The following is a 26,477-nucleotide window of genomic DNA, read 5'->3' on the forward strand; positions in this document are numbered from 1 at the left end:
CGGCACCAAGTTGGTAGAAATTCGGCTTCAGGAATTAGAAGTTAGATTCAGGAGACAGCTTGAGAGTTGACTTGAGTTTATTCTCATGCAGAAAGAAAATCTAAACGGGCACAGCTTAGTTAGTCGTTGGTCCCTCTCTGTATCTGTCTTACTAGTTTATCTGACTTCCCTGTCTGACTGCTCTGTCTGACTAAAACATTTCAGTAGGACTTTACATACAGTAGAAACTGCTTTGAACACAGTAGGGGGATAAAGGGTAGGGTAGGGGGGGGGAATATGTGGGGGTGTCATCATTGGGGGTTGATGATCATCAGATGGTTTTGTTTGGGATTTCAGATTATCATATAAATGACTATTAAACAAACGAGGCAATGTGTACTATATGCAGAGACAGATGACCAGTGTTGTGCCAGTTCACAGCCTTTTCTGAACTAGTTCAAGTTCAGTTCATACATGCTCAAAGTGAACAGTTCACATTCAAAGTTCACAATTTTAATTCTGAACTAGTTCAAAGTTCAGTTCATTTTACTTTTTTCGTGAGATATTTAAATAAATACTTTTTTTCACACTACAAGCTAGAACTCACTATACGTTCTTTGAAACTGCTCATTGTAGACATTTGCTCATGACACTGCAATTGTGGGTTTCTTACCAGGTGATGAAACTTGCAGCAGTACAAATTGTTTTAAATGTTCATAAGGAGAATCGGTGTCTGTGCCATCACTTCCACTAGACATTTTTTTAAAAATTGCAGCGCTTTCTCTCACTCTCATCATTGGTCTGTCACTTTCTCTCTCTCTCGCTCGCTCGCTCGCTCGCTCACTCCTCCAGCGAGAATACAGGAGGGAGGAACTTTCTCTCGTTGTGTTTCAAAAGAGAAAGCAGATGTCACTCAGTTTTCAATGGAAAACAAATTCCAACGTTCATTTACAGTGATGTCTGCCGTTCATGACACATAATGTGAACTAATTCACGTTCAAGTTCTTTATTAAAAAATGTGTTGCATTCAGTTCAACGTTCAAGATAAAATGAGTAGAGTAAGGATAAGCAATGTTCAATTTGGATTTTAGGCTGCCTTAGTGTTTAGAAAAAAATACAGTGGCTGCGTTGTTGATGTTTGGTGTTCTCTTCAAAAATTTCAGAAAGAAAAAGGAGAAGTGGAAAAGAAACAGAACAAAGAGGAAATAAAGAGGTAAAAACTGCTTTAAAAAGTCATGATTAGAAACAGACAGATTAACTTCCCAAAAGTAGAATAAAAAAAGATCTTGATTTACAGACATTTAACAGAAGAGTTATGACGCATCTGTTTCACCTGATTGTTCTAGAGCTTTGCATTTAATTTGTTTATTTTATATATCACTATACACACATGTACATACATATACATACACATTAGTATAATTTTGTTTAAAATGCAAATGGTCTTTTTTTCCAACATGCTTCCTTATCTAACAAATGTTTACACTGTTCTGAACCTTGACAGCATCAGCTAGAATAGGGAACATCTAGCATCAGCTGTAGTAGCTAACATCTACCTAACATCATCTATAGTAATTAACATTTACCAAACATCAGCTGTAGTAATTAACACCTACCTCACATCAGCTGTAGTAGCTAACATCTACCAAACATCAGCTGTAGTAGTAAACATTTACCTCACATCAGATATTGTAGTTAACATCTACCTAACATCAGCTATAGTAGATAATATCTACCAAACATCAGCTGTAGTAATTAACATTTACCAAACATCAGCTGTAGTAATTAACACCTACCTCACATCAGCTGTAGTAGCTAACACCTACCAAACATCAGCTATAGTAATTAACATCTACCTAGAATCAGCTATAGAAGTAAAAATGTACCTCACATCAGATAATATAGTAAACATTTAACTCACATCAGATATTGTAGTGAACATTTACCTCACATCAAATATTGTAGTTAACATCTGCCTAACATCAGCTTTAGAAATCAACATCCTCCTAACATCTGCTGTAGTAGTTAACCTCAGAAATAAACATCTATCTAACGTTTTCTAATCTAAGTTTTAGTAGTTAACATCTACCAAACATCAGCTATAGTAGTTGACATCTACACCTAACTTTTATATTTCTTTTCCGTTTATATATATATATATATATATATATATATATGTGTGTGTGTGTGTGTGTGTGTGTGTGTGACTGGTCCACATTAAATGGATCTCCCCGCTTCACTGCACATAGCAGACTCTAACAGTGTTCTTATATATTATATTTGTTTTTACAACAGCATGTTAGCAGTAGTTAAAATTCATACTGATGTTTTGTGTAAAGTTTACAGCTGATTTTATTGTAACTAATAAGAAAAGACATTTTTGTATTTTTCCTTTCAGAACACCGTGACCTTCTCAGCTGAAGTCTGCAAATCAGAAAGAGACACTGAAGAGCCCACCGTTTATGCCAGTGTGAAAACTACCTAGACCTCAGTAATACATTAAAGAAACTAATAACAATAATGTCAATAGGGCTGAGAGGTTAATCAAACTAATTTGATTAATTGAATTACTGTTTTAATGTGATTTTCAAAATAGGATAATGGAGATTGTACATCTTCACATATAAAAGCTGCCAGAGGGCATCTCAGTAGATATACATTTGCTTCTGTCAGAAACCTGTAAAGTGATTTTCATATGTTCTACTTTTTTATATATATATTTTTATACTGAAATATGAGGAGGCTATGGTTGCATTGTGTTTAATATAAAAGCGGCATGTAATATAGAGTAGGGCTGCTTACTATTTGTTAAAAAAAAGAAAAGGAAAAAAAGAAAACGTGAAAAAAAAACAATAGCTTGAACAAAATCAGCTAAATAACAAACTGAAGTTATGTAAGACTAAAATGTCTAATAGTTTTAGTCACATTTTAGTCTTTTTAGTTCTTTTTAGTCACATTTTAGTTCCACTCACCAAAGATGCATAGAACCCTATAGTTTTTACTTAGATTTTTCTTCTTTTCTTCTTCTTTTACTTTTTCCTCTAAAAAAGCAGTTGTGCAGCCTAAACCGTAACTCATAGAGACATGACACTTGGTAGTTAGATGTAGTGCATCTCGGTGGACAACAAAAATGGCACTGATTGGTCAATAGGTGGGGCTATAATAAGATAAGTTAATTTTTCACATTTTGCTCAATAACTCCAGAACCATAAGATCTACATTTAAAATGGGTCAAGGCCTAAAACTTTGCAGTTTGGACTGTGCACTTACATTTTTTGATAATTTGCATAATATACAAAACATACTTTTGCAAACTAGTCCTAGGAATTTTGACCAATCTTGACATGTTTGGTATCATAATACTCACGAGAGCATGGACTTCAATATTCATCAAAAAAGTTCAAATTTGTGAACAATATGGCCACCATATGCAAATTAGTCTGTCCAGATATATGCCCCATTCACTAAAACAGTTATGTCTAGTATAAAACTAGTATATGTCATTCATACTGTAATATGTTGACATCTAATTGGTTTTGCCATATTTAGTACAGTGGCTCTGACAAATTTGTAAATACAACTAGGTTTAAAAAATGTTTTTTTTATTAATAATTGCTAAATGTTTCAAAATAGCTATATTCAGACTAGTGTCTGGATATTTGACATATGACCTAAATTTAGGTCTTTTTGCACACTGTAGAGTCTGCAGGTAAATAGTCATTAAAACAATTGTGAAATGTTCACTTATAATAGTGTCCAGGCACCAAGCAATCCGTGCGTCCTTGAAATTTCTAACATAAATTGCTGTAACTCTGCAGTATTTGCTCTAATCATCTCACAATTTTAAAGACTTCTGTACAATATCACACTGATGAAGACAGAACATGTCCATCTAGGCTGGACTTTAGGGGGCACTACAGTTCATAAAAAACATCCAAAAATGACATGTCATGTCAGAAAATGCACTCCTTTGTATTAAGTTTGGTGAAAAACTTCATGACCATCTGAACACAACTTTGTAAACATTCTGGTTGAAGTCTCCTGATCAGTAACCACAACACGTAGGCACCTTCTGACTAAACTTGTAACTCACTTGATGAATATTCTACAAAGTTTAATAGATTTGTATTTGAATTCAAGCACTAATAAAGGCCTCTGCTCAACATTAATAAAATGTGAAAGACTTTTCATCATCTCTAAATGTGACAGAGTATCTCGGATCTCCAATTATATTGGACCTTCTTACACATCACCATCCTATGCTCTAGTAGGCACCATTGTGCTGGTTGGTGTTTGAAACCACTGATTGCTGCTTTCTATTTTTGTTTTAAGATTATTTACTGCTAATGTTTATTTAAAAAAACAGCTTTGAAGTTTTGTTGCAATTAAAAATTATGCTTAAAATGTTTTAAAGCAAGTGACCTATAAAAAGATGGTGTAACAAATAAAGCCATGATAAACTTCTACTGCAGTAGATATTTATACTAACATTACTGGCTTTCAGTAACCTAGATTTACCGTACCTAACAAGTGTATTTATACTGTATTATATTGTTTTGGGTGTTGTGGATGGCAATAGAACCAAATAAAGGTATGTTTGAGTTCACACAATCCCTGTGTCTGTGTTTCTGTGTGCTTCCTGACTGCCAGGGCACGGTGGCCACGCCCCTATCAGGGTGCGAATTACGGGTTTGGTGGGGGTCAGATTCCCTAATTAAGACTTCAACCCCCCCCTAAAAGGGTAAAACAATAGTTTGGGGAGTCAAAACATTTAAATTTATTTCTTACATATAATGTTAAAAACTACAAAAACAATGCAGTATCAATGACTGGAAGAATATTGTGATAATATTGGGACTTCTCTTTCCCCCATCCAGGACCTTGCATTAGTACGCTGCATATCCCGAGCGCACAACATCGTCAGTGACCCTTCACATCCTCACTATGGTCTGTTTTCCCTGCTGGCTTCTGGAAAAAGATACAGGAGTATGCGGTGCAGGACCACCCGGTTCTGTAACAGTTTTTTCCCCCCAAGCTATTAGACTGTTAAACTCCTAAAACCTTGGTCAATTTAAGGAACCTCTCACTGAGTATTAGTTATTAACTTTTTTACACTCTACATATTCCTAACTGCACAAGTCACTTTATTTTAGGGCTGTCCCTAACGATTATTTTTTAAACGATTATTCTAACGATTATTTTTTTTGATTAGTCGACTAATCTATTTATTGAGAAACATATTTAAATAATTATTATTTTACGTTTTAAAGCAAACGATAAATTACTATATTTATATATAATAACAACAACAACAACAACAACACAAGCCTACTAAACCAAACCCCACACTTATAATCACTTACATGTACAGCACGTTGTTTAGATCTATAACGCTAAAAATGGATAAGCTCCCATACACCACAACCGTGTGTTGCACTGTTTTCTGTGACCGCTAGATTTTGTGACCACGGGCAAGTAGTTCTCAGCAGACCGGTGCACTGGCCGATTCGAAACGTGTTCGTTTCTAATGTTTACCCCGACTGGCCAAAACGGTTCAGTTTAGGGCTGAGGGTAAGGTGTATGTATAGAAAGCTTCCGTTTTGCCAATGAACGCTCATAACCGTGAGCACTGGTCACAAAATTCCGACGGTGACAGAAAACGGTGTAACACCGCAGCGCCGACGGCGCCAGCTAAAATAACTTAAGGCAGCTAGCTTAGCTAAACACCTGAACTTATGAATAATGCTACTGTTTCTGGAAACTGCGAAATGCCATGCACAAATATAAACCAAAACTGTATCATTTCTGCCTGTGGCAGGTTTAAAACCTTTGGTAGACAGCCTTAAGTCTTTTTAAGGACACCCGCGGAGACCCTGATGTAAACGGTAACTTACTGTGTGACCCTGTTGACATAGTGCTCCTGGATGTTTGCGCTTCAAGTGCTCCTTTTGCACATATGGCAGAGGACCACATTGTTGCCCTTTTGCGTGAAATGCTCCCAAACTTTAGATGCCCGCTGGCGTTTTTTTGTAGCTGGAGATTGCTCTCCGGAGTCCAAGCTCTCTAGAGCTTAGATTCTCTGCCCGAACACGACATGACCCGAGGCCCGCACGTAAATCCGACCCGGGCTCCAGAAAATAGTCCGAGATGTAGGCGTCTGTTTTTTAATTATATTTTTATTTAAAAAAAAAAACGAAAATAATGAAAACTGAAAGTGAAACTAAACTAATTTATTTATAAGCGCTGTTTTCACTACCACAGTTCTACAGCGGGGGTGTTGTGCCGATTCTGTCCGCGAAGCGGGAGTCGGATTCAGCAGGGAGTCGGATTCGGCATAAGCGCGGCGGCACCCCGCGGTCCGCGGTGTCAGTTGTAAGCTCTCGCGCTAGCCGCAAAATACGACAGAAAACACTGAGGGAGCTGTAGAATTATGTATGGGACTAGAATATGAGCACGAGGAGATCAAAGAGAACCTTCACCTGTGAGTAGCTCTCACCAGAACACGCAAATCTCTCTCTCTCTGTTTGTGTGTGTGTGTGTCTCTCTCTCTCTCTCTCTCTCTCTTGCACGTGAACTCCTCCGCGTTTGACTTGCAGAACTGTGTTTAGCTGTTCTTAAAAATCATTTTAATTAAATAATAGTTCTATGCTTCTATGTTACCGTGTTAATTAACATAATTCTGATCATATTTCGCTCATTCAAACAGCCCGAAAACAGCCAGTTTATGGTTCAGGTCGGGTCGGGCTAGAGCAGAACGTGCACGGGCTGGGTCGGTTCGGAATTTTTGGGCCGATCTAACCTCTAATGCTCTCCACAGGCGCCGCCATGTTTACGACGCGCCGACGCACGTTATGCAAATCGATGTATTTTTATAATCGATGACGTCGATTATGTCGACGCGTCGCCCCAGCCCTACTTTATTTATAGATATTTATGATTCGATCATAGAGGTGTGTATATTTTTGAAGATGTACATTGTGTATCTATGTGATATATCTATACTTAATATTCATGCTGCTAAATTTTTATATATTTCTGTATTTGTACTATATTTGTACTGTATTTGTGCTATATTTATTATTTCTCTATTTTTCTCTAGTTTGAACACATGTTAATGGATTGATATCTTTAGGAAAATAGCTACATTAAAATAGTAATGACTTTATTTAAAAACTAAAAAATATCAGGTTAATATCAACACAGATACACACCACTACGGGGAATCCTCACATCACAAATATCTTCTGTTCAGCTCTGTAAATGTGACTGTGGTGGAGCTCAGTCTTCCACAACAGAGTAAAGAACTCACAGATCCTTTCTATTGGATGAGTCCAGCACTGGCATTCTGATTTTATTTACAGAGTAAACACTGCTGAACAGAAGTGAGAGAGGCTGTGTCAGCGTCTGATTGAAGATGCTGCTCTGGGTGTATCTGCTCTACCTTGTGCTGCATGAGATTTCAGGTACGTTCTTCATATGAATAGTTTGTGTGTGTGTGTGTGTGTGTGTGTGTGTGTGTGTGTGTGTTTAGACCATTTTAACTGGGGGCCAGTCTAGGGCCAGTGGTTGTTAGTGAGGACGATTCATTTCTAGCTTAGTGTTTTGCAAGCATCAATAAGAAAACATGCATTTAGTATCATTCAACATTCAGCTAAATTCTACATTTGTCATGTCATACAAACACTAACAAATGACCAATGTTACAATAACAAAATATTTCAATGTCTCTTTTTCGCTTTCATATAATTTTTTTTCAGCTGGCTTCTATGGTTCAATTTTGTTTTATTGACAAATGAATATTTACTAGTTATTTTCTTATACTTCATAAAAACAAATGAACAAAAATATCCTTGAAATATTTTGCTACGCTTTACAGTGTTATTAATTATTTATCTGTTTCTTATACAATTTACATAAATAAAACATATTCTTACAGTTTTAACTTTAGCCTTTACTGTGCTTAAGAATGCTGTCAGACATTTGAGAGAGAAGAGAGAGAGAGCGAGAGAGAAGGATATACAGATAAAAACATACTAATAATTACCATAGAATCATTTCCTCTGCTGTCCACTAATGAACACACACACACACACACACACACACACACACACACATACCAGTAGCAGTTCTAGAGAACTGGAGCCAGTGCCCCTCCCACAACACACTTCACACTGCAGCAACACGAAGCAGAGGACTCTGGGAGCGGTAGCTTTGCGAACAAGGGTAAGCGAAAGGCAAAAAGTTTCGATATTTTTATCCTTTATGGCAGTAGCCAATGAGCATCAGGCTTTCTCACTACATAAGCCACAGGCTGACCTACAATGTGGAGTAGAATAAAATGGAGGAGAAGCTGATTACAGCTGTTTCAGGCTTTCTTGTGCTCTATAATACCTCTCTGTATTTTTTAGCAGGGTTCACCGGACAATTAGAGAATAACAGCCTCTCATTTTAACACAGCATTGAACTACAACTCTCCACATTCTCGCTGGTGGCAGATAAACCTGCTTGCTCTTTCAGGCGACACGCCCCAAAGCGATGAGCGAACGGCAGAAAAAGTGGATTGGCTGCGATGCCGCATCGCTGGAGCTTAGATCGGGCCCAAAATATCCAGCCCGACCCGGCCCAAGCCCGTGCACGTTCTCCCGGAGTCCGACCCGGCCCAAGCCCCATACACTGTCATTATGAGCCCCATACACTGTCAATAGGTTTACATAAAATCAAAATAGCATTAAAAAACAGATGCCTACATCACAGACTATTTTCTTGAGCCCGAGGGAAGTGGTGGTAAATCTCTAAGCTCCACGCGTTGCTGCAGTGTTAATGTACTGTAATTGCTTATCTATCGGCAGAACGGTGGGCGCCCATAACCACGCCTACCACTTCAAAGTTCAACCTGCTATCAAAGTTAAACATGGTTTAAAATTCATGACGTGAACTCGCACAACCAAGTGAAAAACTGTAGTCCAACAAACAATAAACGTGCACGAGTGAATGATATTATTATTATTTTTTAAATCTAATTTATTTCTATTTTTTTTCCCATTTTCTCCCCAATTTACACGGCCAATTACCCAATTGTTTTGTAAGAGGCATGCGTTCAGATGATTATCAGATTTTAGTGATAGAGTAGGGCTGGGGCGACGCGTCGACATAATCGACGTCATCGATTATAAAAATACATCGATTTGCATAACGTGCGTCGGCGCGTCGTAAACATGGCGGCGCCTGTGGAGAGCATTAGAGGTTAGATCGGCCCAAAAATTCCGAACCGACCCAGCCCGTGCACGTTCTGCTCTAGCCCGACCCGACCTGAACCATAAACTGGCTGTTTTCGGGCTGTTTGAATGAGCGAAATATGATCAGAATTATGTTAATTAACACGGTAACATAGAAGCATAGAACTATTATTTAATTAAAATGATTTTTAAGAACAGCTAAACACAGTTCTGCAAGTCAAACGCGGAGGAGTTCACGTGCAAGAGAGAGAGAGAGAGAGAGAGAGACACACACACACACAAACAGAGAGAGAGAGATTTGCGTGTTCTGGTGAGAGCTACTCACAGGTGAAGGTTCTCTTTGATCTCCTTGTGCTCATATTCTAGTCCCATACATAATTCTACAGCTCCCTCAGTGTTTTCTGTCGTATTTTGCTCTAGAGAGCTTGGACTCCGGAGAGCAATCTCCAGCTACAAAAAAAACGCCAGCGGGCATCTAAAGTTTGGGAGCATTTCACGCAAAAGGGCAACAATGTGGTCCTCTGCCATACGTGCAAAAGGAGCACTTGAAGCGCAAACATCCAGGAGCACTATGTCAACAGGGTCACACAGTAAGTTACCGTTTACATCAGGGTCTCCGCGGGTGTCCTTAAAAAGACTTAAGGCTGTCTACCAAAGGTTTTAAACCTGCCACAGGCAGAAATTATACATTTTTGGTTTATATTTGTGCATGGCATTTCGCAGTTTCCAGAAACAGTAGCATTATTCATAAGTTCAGGTGTTTAGCTAAGCTAGCTGCCTTAAGTTATTTTAGCTAGCGCCGTCGGCGCTGCGGTGTTACACCGTTTTCTGTCACCGTCGGAATTTTGTGACCAGTGCTCACGGTTATGAGCGTTCATTGGCAAAACGGAAGCTTTCTATACCTACACCTTACCCTCAGCCCTAAACTGAACCGTTTTGGCCAGTCGGGGTAAACATTAGAAACGAACACGTTTCGAATCGGCCAGTGCACCGGTCTGCTGAGAACTACTTGCCCGTGGTCACAAAATCTAGCGGTCACAGAAAACAGTGCAACACACGGTTGTGGTGTATGGGAGCTTATCCATTTTTAGCGTTATAGATCTAAACAACGTGCTGTACATGTAAGTGATTATAAGTGTGGGGTTTGGTTTAGTAGGCTTGTGTTGTTGTTGTTGTTGTTGTTATTATATATAAATATAGTAATTTATCGTTTGCTTTAAAACGTAAAATAATAATTATTTAAATATGTTTCTCAATAAATAGATTAGTCGACTAATCAAAAAAAATAATCGTTAGAATAATCGTTTAAAAAATAATCGTTAGGGACAGCCCTATGATAGAGAGTAAGATATTTTATGTGTGTAATTTACCTGATGTTAGTTTTTATGTGTTTAAATCAGATGCTCACATGTACCAGGAATGGGTGGACCAAAGACCAAGCTCCCAGCAGCATTATTTATTTTTTGTTACGATATCACCTGTTAAGGATTATCTGATTTTCCAATAATTTTTCTCCTTTTTATAGGGTTATCCATGTTACCTTTTTTATTTTACGTAATGTTGTATGTTGTAAAATTAAAGAAGGGTTCCAAAACTTGTCATACATGTCAGTGTATTCCCAACATTAGTGATGGTGTTACTAATTTTAACGTTAGTGTTCTAGGGTTAAATTAGGCTCGTCACCTCTTACACCTCTGCAAACATGAGCTGACAAACGGTACATACCGGTACATGCGGTTTATACTTCTGCTTCAAACCTAGGCTGTAGCGTGCCTTTGTGGTTTAAACTGCAGAACAGAAGTATAAACGCAGGCAGTGGTTTAGACAACGCATTGACTTGATGCAAAACAATAAACCAGCCTTTACACTGCGGATCGAGTTTCCGTCATGTAGCAGAGAGTGTTTAAATAGATTAATTTTACAGTTTATGACAAAATAATACACAGTTAATAATAAAACAGTTAATATCAGGTGATGTTGGTGTGGTGTTTCTGCAGGATGCTCTGTACAGAGAGGTATGAGAGGACCCATCACTAAGTCTGTGGGAGATTCGGTGGTGCTGCCCTGCTCCTGTGAAGACCTGCAGCACAACCCAAACACACTGATGTGGGGATATACAAAGAGGATTGCATTAGGCAACTACAATGCTGAACATTCAGTGTTTCCAGAGGACAGAGAACAGAGTCAGAGATACAGAGGCAGATTTCAGAGACTGACTCAGAATCCTCCAGGAGATTTATCTCTAATCATCTCCCACCTCACTGAAGAAGATGAAGGACTGTATCTGTGTGGCATCAACGGGAAATACACCACTGCTGTCCCTCTTTATATCAGAGGTAAATCAAACATTACCAAAGATTCATTTTGGTGGAAGCTGCTTTGAGAAAATGCACATCATACAGTCATCATGCCACTGGCAGGAGTTACATAGATTAATCAAGTAGTTTACAGGTTGGAGGTGGAAAAATCAGGAGCAATTCACAGAAGCAATTCTTGCAGAAGTGAATAAAGCTTAGTTGTTGACTACAGCGCACAAGAAAGATTATCACTTATCACACCTATCACTTCTCTTCTATAATTAAATATCCACTGTGAAGGATGAGGAATAAGTTGAGGTAATTTACTATGTATTATGTATTTTCTTGAATGTTGAAGTTGAATTTAGAGCCTATGTTAAGGTACACTTTAAATGCATTAATTGCTGTTGTAAACTATCATTAAACAACAAATAAAAGAGCAAACTCAGTTTTCGTTAGGATTTACATTGAAAATTATGACTACTCAACTATTTACTATTAGTCAACTAGTGTGAAAATTACTATTTGTGAAACCCCTATTTACAAGTAACCCTTTATTTAAAGAATCATGTAGTTTAAAAAAACAAATTTGGCATTAAATACTATTCTTAAACACAAAAAGTGTAGAAATGTGTTGTAATCAATATCATTATCAGTGTAATTCATGCATTTATTTACACTGTAAATTTCATACTGAAGAAATCAAAGTTATACAGCAACACATGCAATTGCAAAAGGTGTTACACAAAGCAGAATATGTTTTATACTTTAGATTCTTCTAAGTACCACATTTAGCTTTTATAAAGGTTTGCACATCATTGGTATTTTTCTCTGTGTCTTTATGAGGTAGAGTCACCTGGAATTCTTGGCATCTTGAAGGTGTTCCTGGAGGTGCTTTTCCTTCACGCTGTTTGTGGAGCCCAAACACTTCTTTTGTTTATTACATAATTCCACATGTGTCCTTTAATAGTTTTGATGTTTTTAATATTAATCTACCATGCAAAAAAGTCAGTTAAGAGCCCCTGATGATACATATTACCTGTACATTCACCACAGAGTACCCCTACCTGCAATACGTGTAGGTGAGATTAAAGACGGCGGAAGTGTTGAGAGTGTTAAGCGTCCCATGCACTGGACCTACATTACTAGGGAAATTCCTAATGGCATGAAAATATATTTTCTCTGAATGATGGTAAAATTTATGTAGGTGCGAGCATAGCACAGTAACAGTCTGGTTACAGAATGCATGGACTTAGAGACAGCAGCTTTGCTAAAACAGTGACCATCACCATTAATGTGTGGGGATTCATTGATTGCATTGATTGGTTAATTCAAATGTGCCCAATTAGACTGCAAGCTACAAACAAAGTGATTTCATTATATAATATGATATAATATAATATAATACAATATAATATAATACAATATTATACAGTATAATATAATATAATACATTCTCACAGATTTGGCATCTCTGGTGTTTAAGGTGCTAAACTGCAAGCAGAATCCACTTAAAAAAGTTCTTTATGTTCTTAAGTGAATAAGTGGGTCAGGTTACTCGTTAATTTGTGAGCGAGTTTTCATAGTACTTTATATACGTAAGAGTTTGGGAAACAGTCTTAAATATACATTTAAGTATGCGTTTTAAGAAGCTTTGGCAAAACACACCCCTAGTTCTATGTCAGTTTCTATAGCTTTTATTTACTATGTTGCATAATTCTTCACCCTGGCTTACAATGTACATCACTAATTAGGTTTAAATTTTTTTTTTACAGAATAATGTTTAACAGATCTTAGCACTGTACTTTAGAGCATAGTTAAGGTTAATGTGTTGCTGATTGTGTGTATTTTGGATCTGTTGCTCTACAGGCTGTTCTGTGATAAATGATGGTGGGAACAGTCTCATCAAATCTCCAGGAGAGTCTGTGCTGCTGCCCTGCTTTTGTCCCGAAGAGAAGAAGATCAATCCTCAGAGAGTCACATGGTTCTTCTCAAAGCCGGGGTCTGCAGATAAGATCTCAGTGTCTAATGAGACTCAATCCTACAGCGGCAGAGTTTGGATGTTTGATCAACCAAAATCCAGGAATTTCTCTTTTCTCATCTCAGACCTGAATAAAGACGACTCTGGAGAATACCGGTGCAGAGCTGATGAAAAATACAGGCCATATGTCACACTAGAGGTCAAAGGTCAGACTGTTAAACTGTTGTTAAACTGCTTTAGTGTTATCCACAATGCCCTAGGGCAACTGATACACCACATTATCAGACTTATTATGTACAAATTATGTAAATATTTTCCAAACTGATTTGAGTCACTTTCACTTTTGGTCCTAGATCTGATACATATCTGATTCCTGGACATGTGGCATAAATGTGAACAGTTAGCTAAGGTTCCATGCATTATGTGTTTACTGTGCTAATGTACTGAACACTATTGTGAGATGTGAATATAAATGAATGTCTGTTGTGTGTGTTTTTAATTCAGGCTGCACTCTGTCAGAGAATAAACAGACAGTTCCAATAATCAGATCATCAGGAGAGTCTGTTCTTCTGTCCTGCTCCTGTACTGACCTGCAGGACAGTCCTGAAAGAGTACAGTGGAGAACACCAGACCATGAAGATCTCTTCTCTACTGAACTCCATCAGAGATACAGAGACAGAGTTCAGACGTTTAAGCAGAACTCTCCAGGAAACCTCTCTGTACTGATCTCAGACCTGACTGTAGAGGATGGAGGAACATATTCATGCTGGATAAACCAGAACCAGCACAGGACCTTCAGCCTCACTGTTAAAGGTAAACTGCTGGAGTCACTCTTGGAAACACACACACACACACACACTCACATTATGAGAATGCTTTACGTTTCTGCAGACTGTACACTGTCAAACTCTCAGGAGAAACAGATTGTTAGATACCCAAAAGAGTCTGTTCTCCTGCCCTTGTGGACATTTTTGAGTGTCAGACACAAGCATTTAAACTTCAGTATCTCCTCTATGTGTAAATAGAATGTTCTTATTCATTTTGTGTTTTACATACAGGACTGAGAGAGTTCTGCACTGGAGGGCATGGAAAAGTCTAAAAAACATCCACTAATCAACAGACTTCACCACCACAAGTCACTCACTGTCCAAGAGGAAAAACCCAAAGGATGCAATGAAGTGATTGTTTTAAAATGTTTAAATCTGATAGAACAAAATTTCAGAGTCAATATTTCTGAGTTTTGAGCTTTTACATTTTTCTGTACAATTATTTTCTTTTCTATTTACTATCATTTACTGGTAGATACAGGCAAAACGTAAAATCTATTTCTTATTACAAAATATATCCTGATTTTTTTTGTTCCCATATTTAAAGAAAGAAAAAAAACTCATCTGAAGATATTTTAAAGAGCTGCCTGAGTAAATAAATAGTGGAATGTGTTGTTTGTGGAGCTGCATGAGACAAATTAATCTAAAATCCTGTAATAATACTCAACCCATATGTTCACATGCTTCTCTTACTTCAGATGCTGATTCTATATCTTTCAACACTTATACAGCTGTCCAGTAGGGGGCGCACAAAGACTGATATATATTAACTGCAGTGGAGTAAAGGTGAATAACACTCCCCAGCTGTAGGAAGCCCAGGAGTAACCAGGGGGGTTCTGGGGTTGTTATTTTGAGCGTATCTCAGGACCCACCCCAAAATATATTGTGACTAGGACTAGGACTAGGCCTATATTGTTTTTAGATTAATTTCACTACACCTCAAATGAACAAATATTTCATGGTCTTGAGTTTAAACTGTGATGGGTAGAAAATAAATGTAGTTAATGCGATCACAAACTGTGTGATGTGATTTGGTTCAAACATGATTCAAACATGTAAACAAACAAGTAGGCAAGCTTTAACTAACATTAACCTAACACTAACACAAATCAAACCCAAAATTCAGTCCTCGTAAAAAAAAAATACCAATAAAAACAATACATTTTTATAAGATCTTCTAGAATAGAAAAACACCATAGAAACTTAAGATTTCCATATTTTCCATTTGTTATTATTTATTTTATTTTTTTTACTTTGTTTCATTGTGATGCAGAACAGAGCCAACATTTTGTAGCTTCCTGCACATATGAAAAAAAGAGGAAATTACCAATTAAATTGTAGTGATTATGTTTATTTTTGTGTATTTTAGCTAGCTCACCCCTACTGTTAGCTAGTTCTCTGCTTACCTTAGTTCTCTCCTCTGTAACGTAGCTAGCTCGCTGCTAATTTTAGTATGCTAGCTAGCTCGCCCCCAAATTGACAGTAATTTTAGGACAGTTTAAGATCTTAATTACCAGGGTTTTAATTTTAAGGATCTGCGGAAGAGGCACAGGTGAGGAGAAAGCAGAGGGTGGAGTCACGCAACATCAACAAGTTCTCTTTTCTTTGTCCATTTTCTCATCCGTATTACTTTTTTTCTGTGTTTTGGCTGCAAATCAGCACACAGACAATATTACTATTTCGTGAACTAAAGTGTTAAATTCTCATTATCAAGATTAGGTTAGATGCTTAAACTATTAAAATCAGGTTTAACAAAATGTCTAAGTTGAAGGACAGTGGGGAAATATCATCTTAGATGAAGGAATCTTGAATGATTGTGATCGGCGATTTCTGTAACACTTGGTAAAATCAAATCATAGAAAAACAACACTAGGACTATGTTACAACACTAGGGACATGTTAATAATGGTGAAAGTAAGAGCATTTCCACATTTTGCATAATGTGAAGGGAACTGAAAATGGGACTGAACAGCTGTATAACCTTAACTAATCCACTTATCAGTGAGTCTAATTGGCAAAAATGGCTTTAATTTGCCAGAGAACATGAAGGTTAGATTAAATGGATCAATGGAAGAAGGTTGTGTGGTTTGATGAGTCCTTTACTTTGATCCAGAGTGATGTGCACATCAGGGTAAGAAGAGAGAAGTGCTGGAGAAGACTTTGTGCAGTGCTCCAAACCTCCCATCATTAATACAAGATCTTTGGGAGAAATTAACGCAACTCTGGACAGAAATAAATGTTGCGATGTTGCAGAAGCTTGTGGAAACGATGGTACAGCAAATCAGTAAAGCCGTAATCAAAGCTAAAAGTGGTCCAATCAAATATCAGTGTGTGGGGCTTTTTTTTTGGTCAGGCAGTGAATATAACTAATATCATCATGTGAGCACCTCTTACACTAGATGTGCAAATCTAACACTAGAGGGATTCCTCACATCAGGAGTGTGAACTGTTCAGCACTGTGACTTTAATACTGAGTCAGTTTAGTCTGTGACAGTAGTTGAACAGAGGTGTCGAGTAATGAAGCACAACTACTCTGTTATCTTACTTCAGTAGAAATGTAGATTTCTGTATCATCTGTACTTTACTGGAGTAATTATTACTTTTTAACTTCTACTCTTTACATGTTTCTCCTATTTCCTTATTTTTCTTAACGGCTTGCCGCCAAAAAAAGAAAAAATCAGCGTCTGATTGAAGATGCTGCTCTGGGTGTATCTGCTCTACTGTGTGCTGCATGAGATTTCAGGTAAGTTTCATGTGAATAGTGTGTGTGTGTGTGTGTGTGTGTGTTTGTTCAATAGTGGATAGCAGAGGAAATTATTCTGTGGTTATTATTAGTGTGTTTTTATATCTCTCTCTCTCTCTCTCTGATCTTGAATGTTTCTATTTAGGAGAGACAGTATTCTTTTCTGAATGTTCACACTTGTTTAACAGGAGTGTTTCTGAATAATATTTTAGTACTAATCACAATATGTAAAGAAAAATCACAAGATTATTAAACCTTCTCTAAAATCAAAGAAAATCTTTGTAGAATTTGAGTAGATGAGCTAAACAAATATAGCAAGAACACAAAAATAGACACTATAAAACACTATTCTACTATACTGTAGTAACTGGCACTATGAACTGTAAGTAATTTAACCTGTGTGTGTGTGTTTGTGTGTTAGTGTGTGTGTGTGTGACTTAACCCTTTGATGTGCAACATATGCAAACCCCTCTAATGCGCAACATGGGTCAAAAATGACCCGCATTCATTTTCTATGGAACTTCATGAATGGCTGAGTGTTTCTATGATATATCTTAGCAATATATTAACTCAGTCACTCAGAGTTTAAGGTATTTTTTTATTTATCTTGTTTTTGATCATCATACATCCTTATTTACATTTTATTTTACCTACTTTTTGAATAAAAGCCCTTTTTGTATCACTATCCCTCTAATGCACACATGGGTCAAAAATGACCTGCATTAATTTTCTATGTTAATTCATGTATGGCTAAATGTTTTTTTTTATTAGCACATTTTTATTGTCATTTATTACTTTATGAAGAAGCTTTTGTATTTCTACATCAGTTTTACACACACGGGTCAGACACCATCCACATTTACCATTTCACAAATCAAATATTATGTACAGTTATATTTCACTACTGGCATCAGATATTTTCTAAGGTAATGTTACTGTAAAACAGCACTGAGTTGTGAGACTGGAGCTGTGCTGAGCTGTGAAATGGTGAATGTGGGTGGTGTCTGACCCGTGTGTGTAAAACTGATGTAGAAATACAAACGCTTCTTCATAAAGTAATAAAGGAGAATAAAAATGAAGATTTGTGCTAAACAAACCCTCAGCTATGCATGAATTAATATAGAAAATGATTGCAGGTCATTTTTGACGCATGTCTGCATTAGAGGGCTAGTGATACAAAAAGTGATTTTATTCAAAAAGTAAGAAAGGAAAAATAAAATAAGAATGTACTATAATTAAAAACAAGTTAAATAAGGATATAGAAAATTAAAACTCAGTCGGGTCACTTTTGACCCATGTTGCGCATCAAAAGGTTAAAGAGCACAGGGAGGAGGGGGTTCGAGGCTCGAGTGGTTACTACATTTAATTTGAGTGTTTATTTGTTGATTATTGTGTTGTTTTGTTTTGTTGCACCTAGTTTTATTTTTACCTAAAATATTGGTTGTTGATTAATCATAAAGCGGATGCACAGCAGTTCTAGTTACGCTGCTAGATATAGAGCATGTAAGGAAAGTATAACTGTCTCTCTTGGAGTTGATACTTTTGGGACATCATTTAACCCTAAATCTCATCATTAGACAATTTAATATCATGATCAGAATAGATTTTATTTTTTTGTTTTACATTTAGATTCTCACTCCTGAACTTTACTATCCTGATCAAACACGTGTTCTTTACCTCTTCTGATTTCAAAGTAACTTTTCTACAATACTAAACTGTAGAATTCATAAAAAACCTACAGACACTGATAAACACAAAGTTATGACAAATAACCCTGCTGTTATTTACTCTGCACACATATTTTAATAATATACACTTTGTTTATTCACATATTTTTTTGTTAGTCCTCTATATATAACTTGTATTTACTGTGTATTTTACAAACATTAACCAGGAAAGTGTTTCTTTTTTTAAAAGGCACCGCCTCAAATTACTCACTTCACCCTGTAGCTCACAATGCTGAACAGAGAGAAACTTCACCCAGTAAAAGCCTCTCTGTACATGTCATGCTGGTTGATCAGCTTGGTAATGATGGTTATGCTGGTTGATCAGTTTGGTAAAGATGGTTATGCTGGTTGATCAGTTTGATAATGCTGGTTATACTGGTTGATCAGTTTGGTAATGCTGGTTATCCTGGTTAAATATTGTTATTGCTGCTGGTAATTGTGGTTGACCCGTTTGGTGTTCTGGTTAAACTGGTCATGATGGTCGAGCAGCTTCTTAATGCTGGTGAAGCTTAGTCATACTGGTAGCTTGATCAGGTTAATCATGTTTGTAGATCAGCTAAACCATCAAACTCATATAAAACTATAATCTAAGCTGATGAAGAGCTGGATAAGCTGTTTTTACCAGCAGAGTGTTTTATTCTTTAACTTTCTCCCTTTTAGAGATCAGTTCATCTTTTACTCATTTAACTATTTAGAGGAACAGAGGTTTTGATCAGTGGTGTTTAAACATGAAAGTCTCAGCTGAGATCAGTTTAACATAGACTGAGGCGTAATTCACACATACAGTTTCATACAGCTTCTTTTTTTCAGTCACACTTTTTGACACCAAATTAACTACAGCCCTCACATATTTTCCACCACTTCATAAATGAATATGTATGAGGGAGTGAATATTTGCAGCTGTTCATTTACATACACATTAACTGCAAATATAGAACAGTATGCACATTTTCTACTTTGGGTGAAAGATTAATATTTCTCTTCACCAGAAAACATTTACACTGTATGTCTAAATAGTTGTGGAAACCCTTTCTTATGAATACATTCATCAACTTCAAGCTGCACACATTGCTGTCACAGTTGTGCACAAACAGCTTAGCAACTAGTAGAGACAGCATAGCAACCATATATGTATAAACTAAGATTCTTACTGGTTCTGCCACAGAGCGTGACTGATTTCTATTTTAGAACATAAGTCAGAAATTTGTGTCATATATGAGTTGGATGTTCTTTCTATATAAGCAGAGTTAATGTATTCAAACTGTCTAAAAACCTGTAAACCTTCATATTTGTCTCAAACTACAAGTAAAATACAATATATTTTGTAAATATGACTGGGTAAAGTTTCATTTAATCCTTGGAAGAGATCCATAACTCAATACTCTAACTAAGAAGCCAGTAATATCTCACATTATTAGAGAGAAAATATTCAATTTACGAGTTAGCATGTTATTGTAAATGTTTAAAAAGTGAAGCTAGTCTAATTAATAAAGTTACACTTTTGATGTACATGACGATGTAAAATCCAGCCAGAAACTCCAGCTATCTTTACTGAATAATCCAGTTTAAATCCAGATTTAGTTTGTAGCTAGTTTGAGACGGTCTAAACCTGTGATGGTAGACTAGCTGGTTAATCAGCTAATTACTAATCTAATTAGATTTTTGCATGTTTGGTCATACTGGTTATCTTGTTCTGGTTAATTATGCATGTAGACCAGCTAAACCATAAAACCCCAAAAATACCAAAACCCCTCACTGCTCGACCAGCTGACCAACTTGAGCTGACCAGACTGGTATTTTTAGCAGAGCAGGAAGGAGTGTAGTTAAGATCTAGAGACAAATACTGTGTGTGTCTGCCTCTATATTTGTGTGTGTGTTTGTGTGTGTGTGTGTTAGTACTCCCAACAGAATACTTATAATTAGTTTCAGAATCAGAATGATCATAATAATATAATAACAGTTATCAGGTGATGTTGGTGTGGTGTTTCTGCAGGATGTTCTGTACCGAGAGGTATAAGAGGATCCATCACTAAGTCTGTGGGAGATTCGGTGGTGCTGCCCTGCTCCTGTGAAGACCTGCAGCACAACCCAAACACACTGATGTGGGGATATACGAAGAGGATTGCATTTGGCAACTACAAGGCTGAACATTCAGTGTTTCCAGAGGACAGTAAGAGTCAGAGATACAGAGGCAGAGTTCAGAGACTGACTCAGAATCCTCCAGGAGATTTATCTCTAATCATCTCCCACCTCACTGAAGAAGATGAAGGACTGTATCTGTGTGGCGTCAACGAGAAATACACCACTGCTGTCCTTCTTTATATCAGAGGTAAATCAAACATCACCAAAGATTCATTTTGGTGGAAGCTGGTTTGAGGAAATGCACATCATACAGTCATGATGTCACTGACAGGGGTTGCATAGATTAATCAAGTAGTTGACTCGTCAGAGGAGGAAAAATCAGCAGCAATTCACAAAAGCAATTCATGCTTAAAATTGTTTACTGCAGCGTGCAAGGAAGAAAATTGAATGTAATATTATAACATGTCTATCATGTTCTATAATTACATTTTCACTGTGAGAGACGAGGTGTAATATTAGGTGTATTGGGTGTATTTTTTTTTTCACGTATCCATTGCTGTTGTCAAACTAGCATTAAACAGCACATTAAAGAGTTTGCTATAACATTTGCTATGAAAATGATGACTACTTTACTAACTGATTACTTAAAAAAAAAAACTAATCAACTAGTGAAAACTACTAGTCATGCAACCCATATTCACCAGTAACCATTTATAAAAAAAAAGACTATGTGCCAAAGCACTAAAGGTGGTGAATGTTGGGGGTAAGACCCAATCCCAATTCACCCCTTGGCCCTTCCACTTACCCCTACCCCACTGTTTTGTTGGGCACGCCTAGGGGTGGGGGTACTGATTCTTGTTAGGCTGGAATGGTAGGTTAAGGGAAGTGTTAGTACTACATGACTCCTCAAACCGAGATTTTTCTAAGGAACACTCTAAATGAAGATCTATGAGAATCACTGGCCAGATGGCGGCACAAGCCACCAATGAAACCCACAAATTTGAGTATTTTCCCTGAGAAAAATTGTTTTGTCTTTTGGGTATTTTCTTTATAATGAGCATAAAAAATGATAGTAGTTCACCTCAGTAGTTAGCTGGCTAGCCAACGTTCATGCTCCACCTTAAACAGTGAAACAGCTGGCAGAGGCTGCAGAATTTAAGGTGGAAGGGAAAGTTTCAGCTCCCCATCACAGAGGAAGTAAAGGTTGGTAAATTATAATTAAATGCAGCATCGCCTGCCCCCTTTTTACAGAGCCCCTAAGGTGACATCATGTTAAAAAAATGTATGCGTTGCCATGACTTATTAAAGCATCAAAATGAGATCCTAAGGCGTGGCCACGACTTATTAAGGCATAGCCAAAAGGTCCTTTTTCTTTCACTGCTAACAAAGCAAGCAGCTTTCAGGGATTGTGCACAATATTACTGCCTAATAAAGGTAAACAGGTCTGCATACTGTCTGCATCTGAGCCAATCAGCTTTTAGTATTAGAATTAAGTGTCTTTTACTTAGAATTATTCCATGTCTCACTGCAGGAGACTCCATAATATCACTATAATTCATTACAAGATTAAAATAAAAATAAACCAATTCTCTCTCCATTTTCTTACAAAAGATAATCCTTGGATCAAAGCATTTATTTGTGCATTCATATACAAAAAAACAATTATTATTTTCTGGCTCCAATTTAATTATCTTGTTCCCACACTTTAATAAATTTAATACCTTATTGAAGACATGTGATGCTCTAAAATGAACTTGGTTGCTGAACTTTAGTGCTCCAATTTAGTCACATCAGCCTGACAGAGTCGCCTACAGGAGCTCGAAAGGTTTCTTAATTCTTAGGGGGAGGATTTCACCCCTTTATCTTGTAACTCTGTTCCAAGGGGAAGGATTAAACTCATAAACAAGGGGTAGGGGTAGAAAAGAGGGATTATTCTGTAGTTCAGTACAGATGCTACAGTTACTCAGCTCTGATTCTTTTGTCAGTTTTTATAGCCTTTATTTTCTGTATCACATTGTTAGCATCTTCATCCTGGTTAACATTTTACACCACAAATCATGTTTAACATGTTTAACATCTTAACACAGTGTATTTAAGGTTAATGTGATGCTGATTGTGTGTATTTTGGATCTGTTGCTCTACAGGCTGTTCTGTGAATGAAGGTGAGAACAGTTTCATCAAATCTCCAGGAGAGTCTGTGCTGCTGCCCTGCTTTTGTCCTGAAGACAGAAAGATCAATCCTCAGAGAGTCACATGGTTCTTCTCAAAGCCGGGGTCTGAAGATAAGATCTCAGTGTCTAATGAGACTCAATCCTACAGCGGCAGAGTTTGGATGTTCGATCAACCAAAATCCAGGAATTTCTCTCTTCTCATCTCAGACCTGAATAAAGATGATACTGGAGAATACCGGTGCAGAGCTGATGAAAGATACACACCATATGTCACACTAGAGGTCAAAGGTAAGACTCTCTAATTGTTAAACTGTTTTAGTTTTACCCACAATGCCCCAGGGCAACTGATACACACCATGATCAGGTAGCGCTGTGCAATATGACTATATATTTTGTGGGACGGTAGAAAAACATCTATTGTTTAGTATTCCACTCTATTTTGAATTCTGTTGCAAAATACAGCAGTCTGTTTGCAGCTATCAGAACAGGGTAACTCAGCAACCACGGCTAAGTGTTAATGTTGTTGTCTGTCCCAATTCTTGTGCCAAACCCTAACGTCTTGTTTGAAGTGTAAGTGAGGGTGGGTAAGTGTTCAAAATGTTAAAATGGGAATTGGGACATTTCCCTTCACGACAGTTTTGAGTTTCTGCAGGCTTTTTAATTTAAGACATTAACTTCTGTCTTCATAGAAAATAGTGGTCCTGCACCCCCTGTTCTGCTCACTTAATGATTTTTCTTCTCCCAATACATCTGATCAACTTATCAGTTCATTAATACGTGATTTTAGAGTAGCAGAGGAGAGTTAAAGCAGAGAAGTTCTGGAAAATGTGTAGTACAAGGGAACAGGAACAGGATAAAAAAGGTGCACATTTCATTTCAGTTCAAAAGTAAAAGGTAATAGTGTATGTTTTATGTTTAATTAACAAGCTTCTCGATAAAAGGAGAAACATTATGAAATATGAAAACATGCTTAATTTTTTTGAGTAATTCAACATGTTATAAGAAAAAAGTATTTCATGTGGTTATATTATTTTTTTAAATCACTGAATTTATAGTAAATGTGCTATATTGTGAAAATATATAAGTCGTTATCAGGATATGAAGTAGCCTACACTCCTGATCTAAATCTAAAGACCAAAATTGCCATGTTGTCCTATTGTATCTTAAGAAGATTCTATGTAAATCTTTACAATGCAAAAAGAAGATATGCGAGCAAGAGACAAAAGGTATCGGGGAGCCAGTTTATTGAGAACTGCATTTACAATACAAAATGCTTTTTTCAGCTGATTAAAAAACCTTCTATGGAACAATGGAGCTTCAGGTTGTGTAGGTGTGTCAGACAGCATCTGGCTACGTGGAGATGTTGCAGCGGCTCTCATCTTTGTGGTATTGACTGGGTTTTTAAACAGGACAGTGCTGCAGTTCACAATACTCGTCTGACAAAGGACTTCTTCAAGGAGAATATGCGTCACTCTTTTTGTAATCCTGCTTTTTCCCCTGATCTAAATCTAGTTGAAAATATTAGGGCATGGATAGCAAGGGAAGTTTACAAAATTGGACATCAATTCCAGACAGTGGATGCCCTTCATTAAGCCATCTTCAAAACTAGGGTCCATTTTCCTCCTGGAACAATTGTTAAAGGTCTCATTTTATTGTTTTTCATTTTAAAAAGTCTAGTTTTGTTTTTTAGTATGAATGTATGCCCTGTGAGCTCAGGTGATGCACGCTGCTTTAGTCCATTGGAGGAGAGGGGGGGATAGGATTTGGGCTCTTGCTCATGAATATTCAAACATGCTCTAATAGAACCTTCTTAAGATCCAATAGTGCACATTTTAATAAGTCTTAAAGTGTATATCAGTGTATGCATTTTTAGTCATATCGCACAGCTCTATTACCAGGCTTAAGTGTCTCACATCTCATTTTATGCCTTATTGAGACAAAGATCTAAATTTTTTGGGTTGTGTGAACTCAAATCAGATTTGACTCACCCACTAGTGGTCCCAGATGTAAACAGTTAGATCAGATTTAATGCATCATGTGTTTACTGTACTACTGTACTGTATTACAGTAACAATCCCACACTATTGTAAGATGTGAATATAAATGAATGTCTGTTGTGTGTGTTTTTAATTTAGGCTGCACTCTGTCAGAGAATAAACAGACAGTTCCAATAATCAGATCATCAGGAGAGTCTGTTCTTCTGTCCTGCTCCTGTACTGACCTGCAGGACAGTCCTGAAAGAGTACAGTGGAGAACACCAGACCATGAAGATCTCTTCTCTACTGAACTCCATCAGAGATACAGAGACAGAGTTCAGACGTTTAAGCAGAACTCTCCAGGAAACCTCTCTGTACTGATCTCAGACCTGACTGTAGAGGATGGAGGAACATATTCATGCTGGATAAACCAGAACCAGCACAGGATCTTCAGCCTCACTGTTAAAGGTAAACTGCTGGAGTCACTCTTGTACACACACACAAACACACACACACACACACACACACACACACACACACTCACAAATACACATACACACACAAACACACACACACACACACACACACACACATTCACATGCACACACATTATGAGAATGCTTGATGTTTCTGCAGACTGTACACTGTCAAACTCTCAGGAGAATCAGATTGTTGGATACTCAAGAGGGTCTGTTCTCCTGTCCTGCTCCTGCACTGACCCACAGACCAGACCTGTTAGCATAAAATGGGAGCGTGTAGACTCAGGTGTGATGGAAGTATCCAATAGAACGGGACGCTATGCAGGAAGAATCCACATGTTTAATGAGAAACATCCAGCAAATCTCTCTCTACTTCTCTCCAACCTGACCAAGCAAGACAACGGCACATACAGATGTACAATCAACAATGAAAAGTCCATCTCAATGAAGCTTACTGTTAAAGGTAAACTGACATACACCATTAAAGGAGAACTCTGGTGTGAAATGGACTTGGGGTGTAGTACTGAAACATGATAACGAGTACAAACATTTGTCAAAAATCCCACCTCCATTCTCCCCCAGCATTCCGAAATACAGCGCTTTTAACCAATGCTCCCAACCGGCTTACAATGCGAGTGATAGGGGCATAGCATTACCCATGCAAAGAAATCACTATTTTACACCATTAGGAAGCTTAACGTAGCTTCATACTTCATTGGTAGAATTGTGAGGGCTCTGACATTTAAAACAGCATTTTAAAATTAAGGCACAATAATTTCACAGATGGGAACAAACAAAAATACAGCTGATAAGTCAGATTTATGCAATTTGTTGTATGGTGCTCTTCATTCACATTCACATGACAGTCACCAGCTATTTTCAGCTCAAGCTGGAATTCATGCATTTCCACAGAATTAACTTTGCAATCTGTTCCCCTATCCTACCTATTCATTTGTGCTCATCTGTCAATTTATTGTCA

At 37.3% G+C, this 26,477-nt stretch overlaps 1 protein-coding gene and 1 long non-coding RNA gene across 38 annotated transcripts in view; one reads left to right on the plus strand and one right to left on the minus strand.

The window, feature by feature from the left end:
- LOC103046516 (polymeric immunoglobulin receptor) overlaps nt 1-26,477 on the plus strand; it is a 235,265-nt gene that overhangs the window by 118,985 nt on the left and 89,803 nt on the right. For 6 of the 37 annotated variants that reach the window (XM_049486336.1, XM_049486320.1, XM_049486328.1 and 3 more), the window contains exons 3-4: nt 11,231-11,551; nt 13,382-13,699. The exons of 6 other annotated variants lie outside the window; for them this stretch is intronic. In XM_049486336.1, coding sequence (XP_049342293.1) covers nt 11,231-11,551; nt 13,382-13,699 — 639 coding nt within the window. Of the gene's footprint in view, nt 1-11,230; nt 11,552-13,381; nt 13,700-13,997; nt 14,307-17,013; nt 17,064-23,034; nt 23,332-25,178; nt 25,488-25,655; nt 25,962-26,477 lie in introns of all 37 variants that reach the window. 25 more of the 37 variants (XM_049486319.1, XM_049486331.1, XM_049486312.1 and 22 more) reach the window with 9 other exon arrangements.
- The window catches only part of LOC125806731 (uncharacterized), a 220,008-nt gene that overhangs the window by 114,217 nt on the left and 79,314 nt on the right, over nt 1-26,477 (minus strand). The gene's annotated exons all lie outside the window — the stretch shown is intronic.

This window comes from Astyanax mexicanus, chromosome 13 (assembly GCF_023375975.1).
Source record: "Astyanax mexicanus isolate ESR-SI-001 chromosome 13, AstMex3_surface, whole genome shotgun sequence".
Lineage (NCBI taxonomy): Eukaryota > Metazoa > Chordata > Actinopteri > Characiformes > Acestrorhamphidae > Astyanax > Astyanax mexicanus.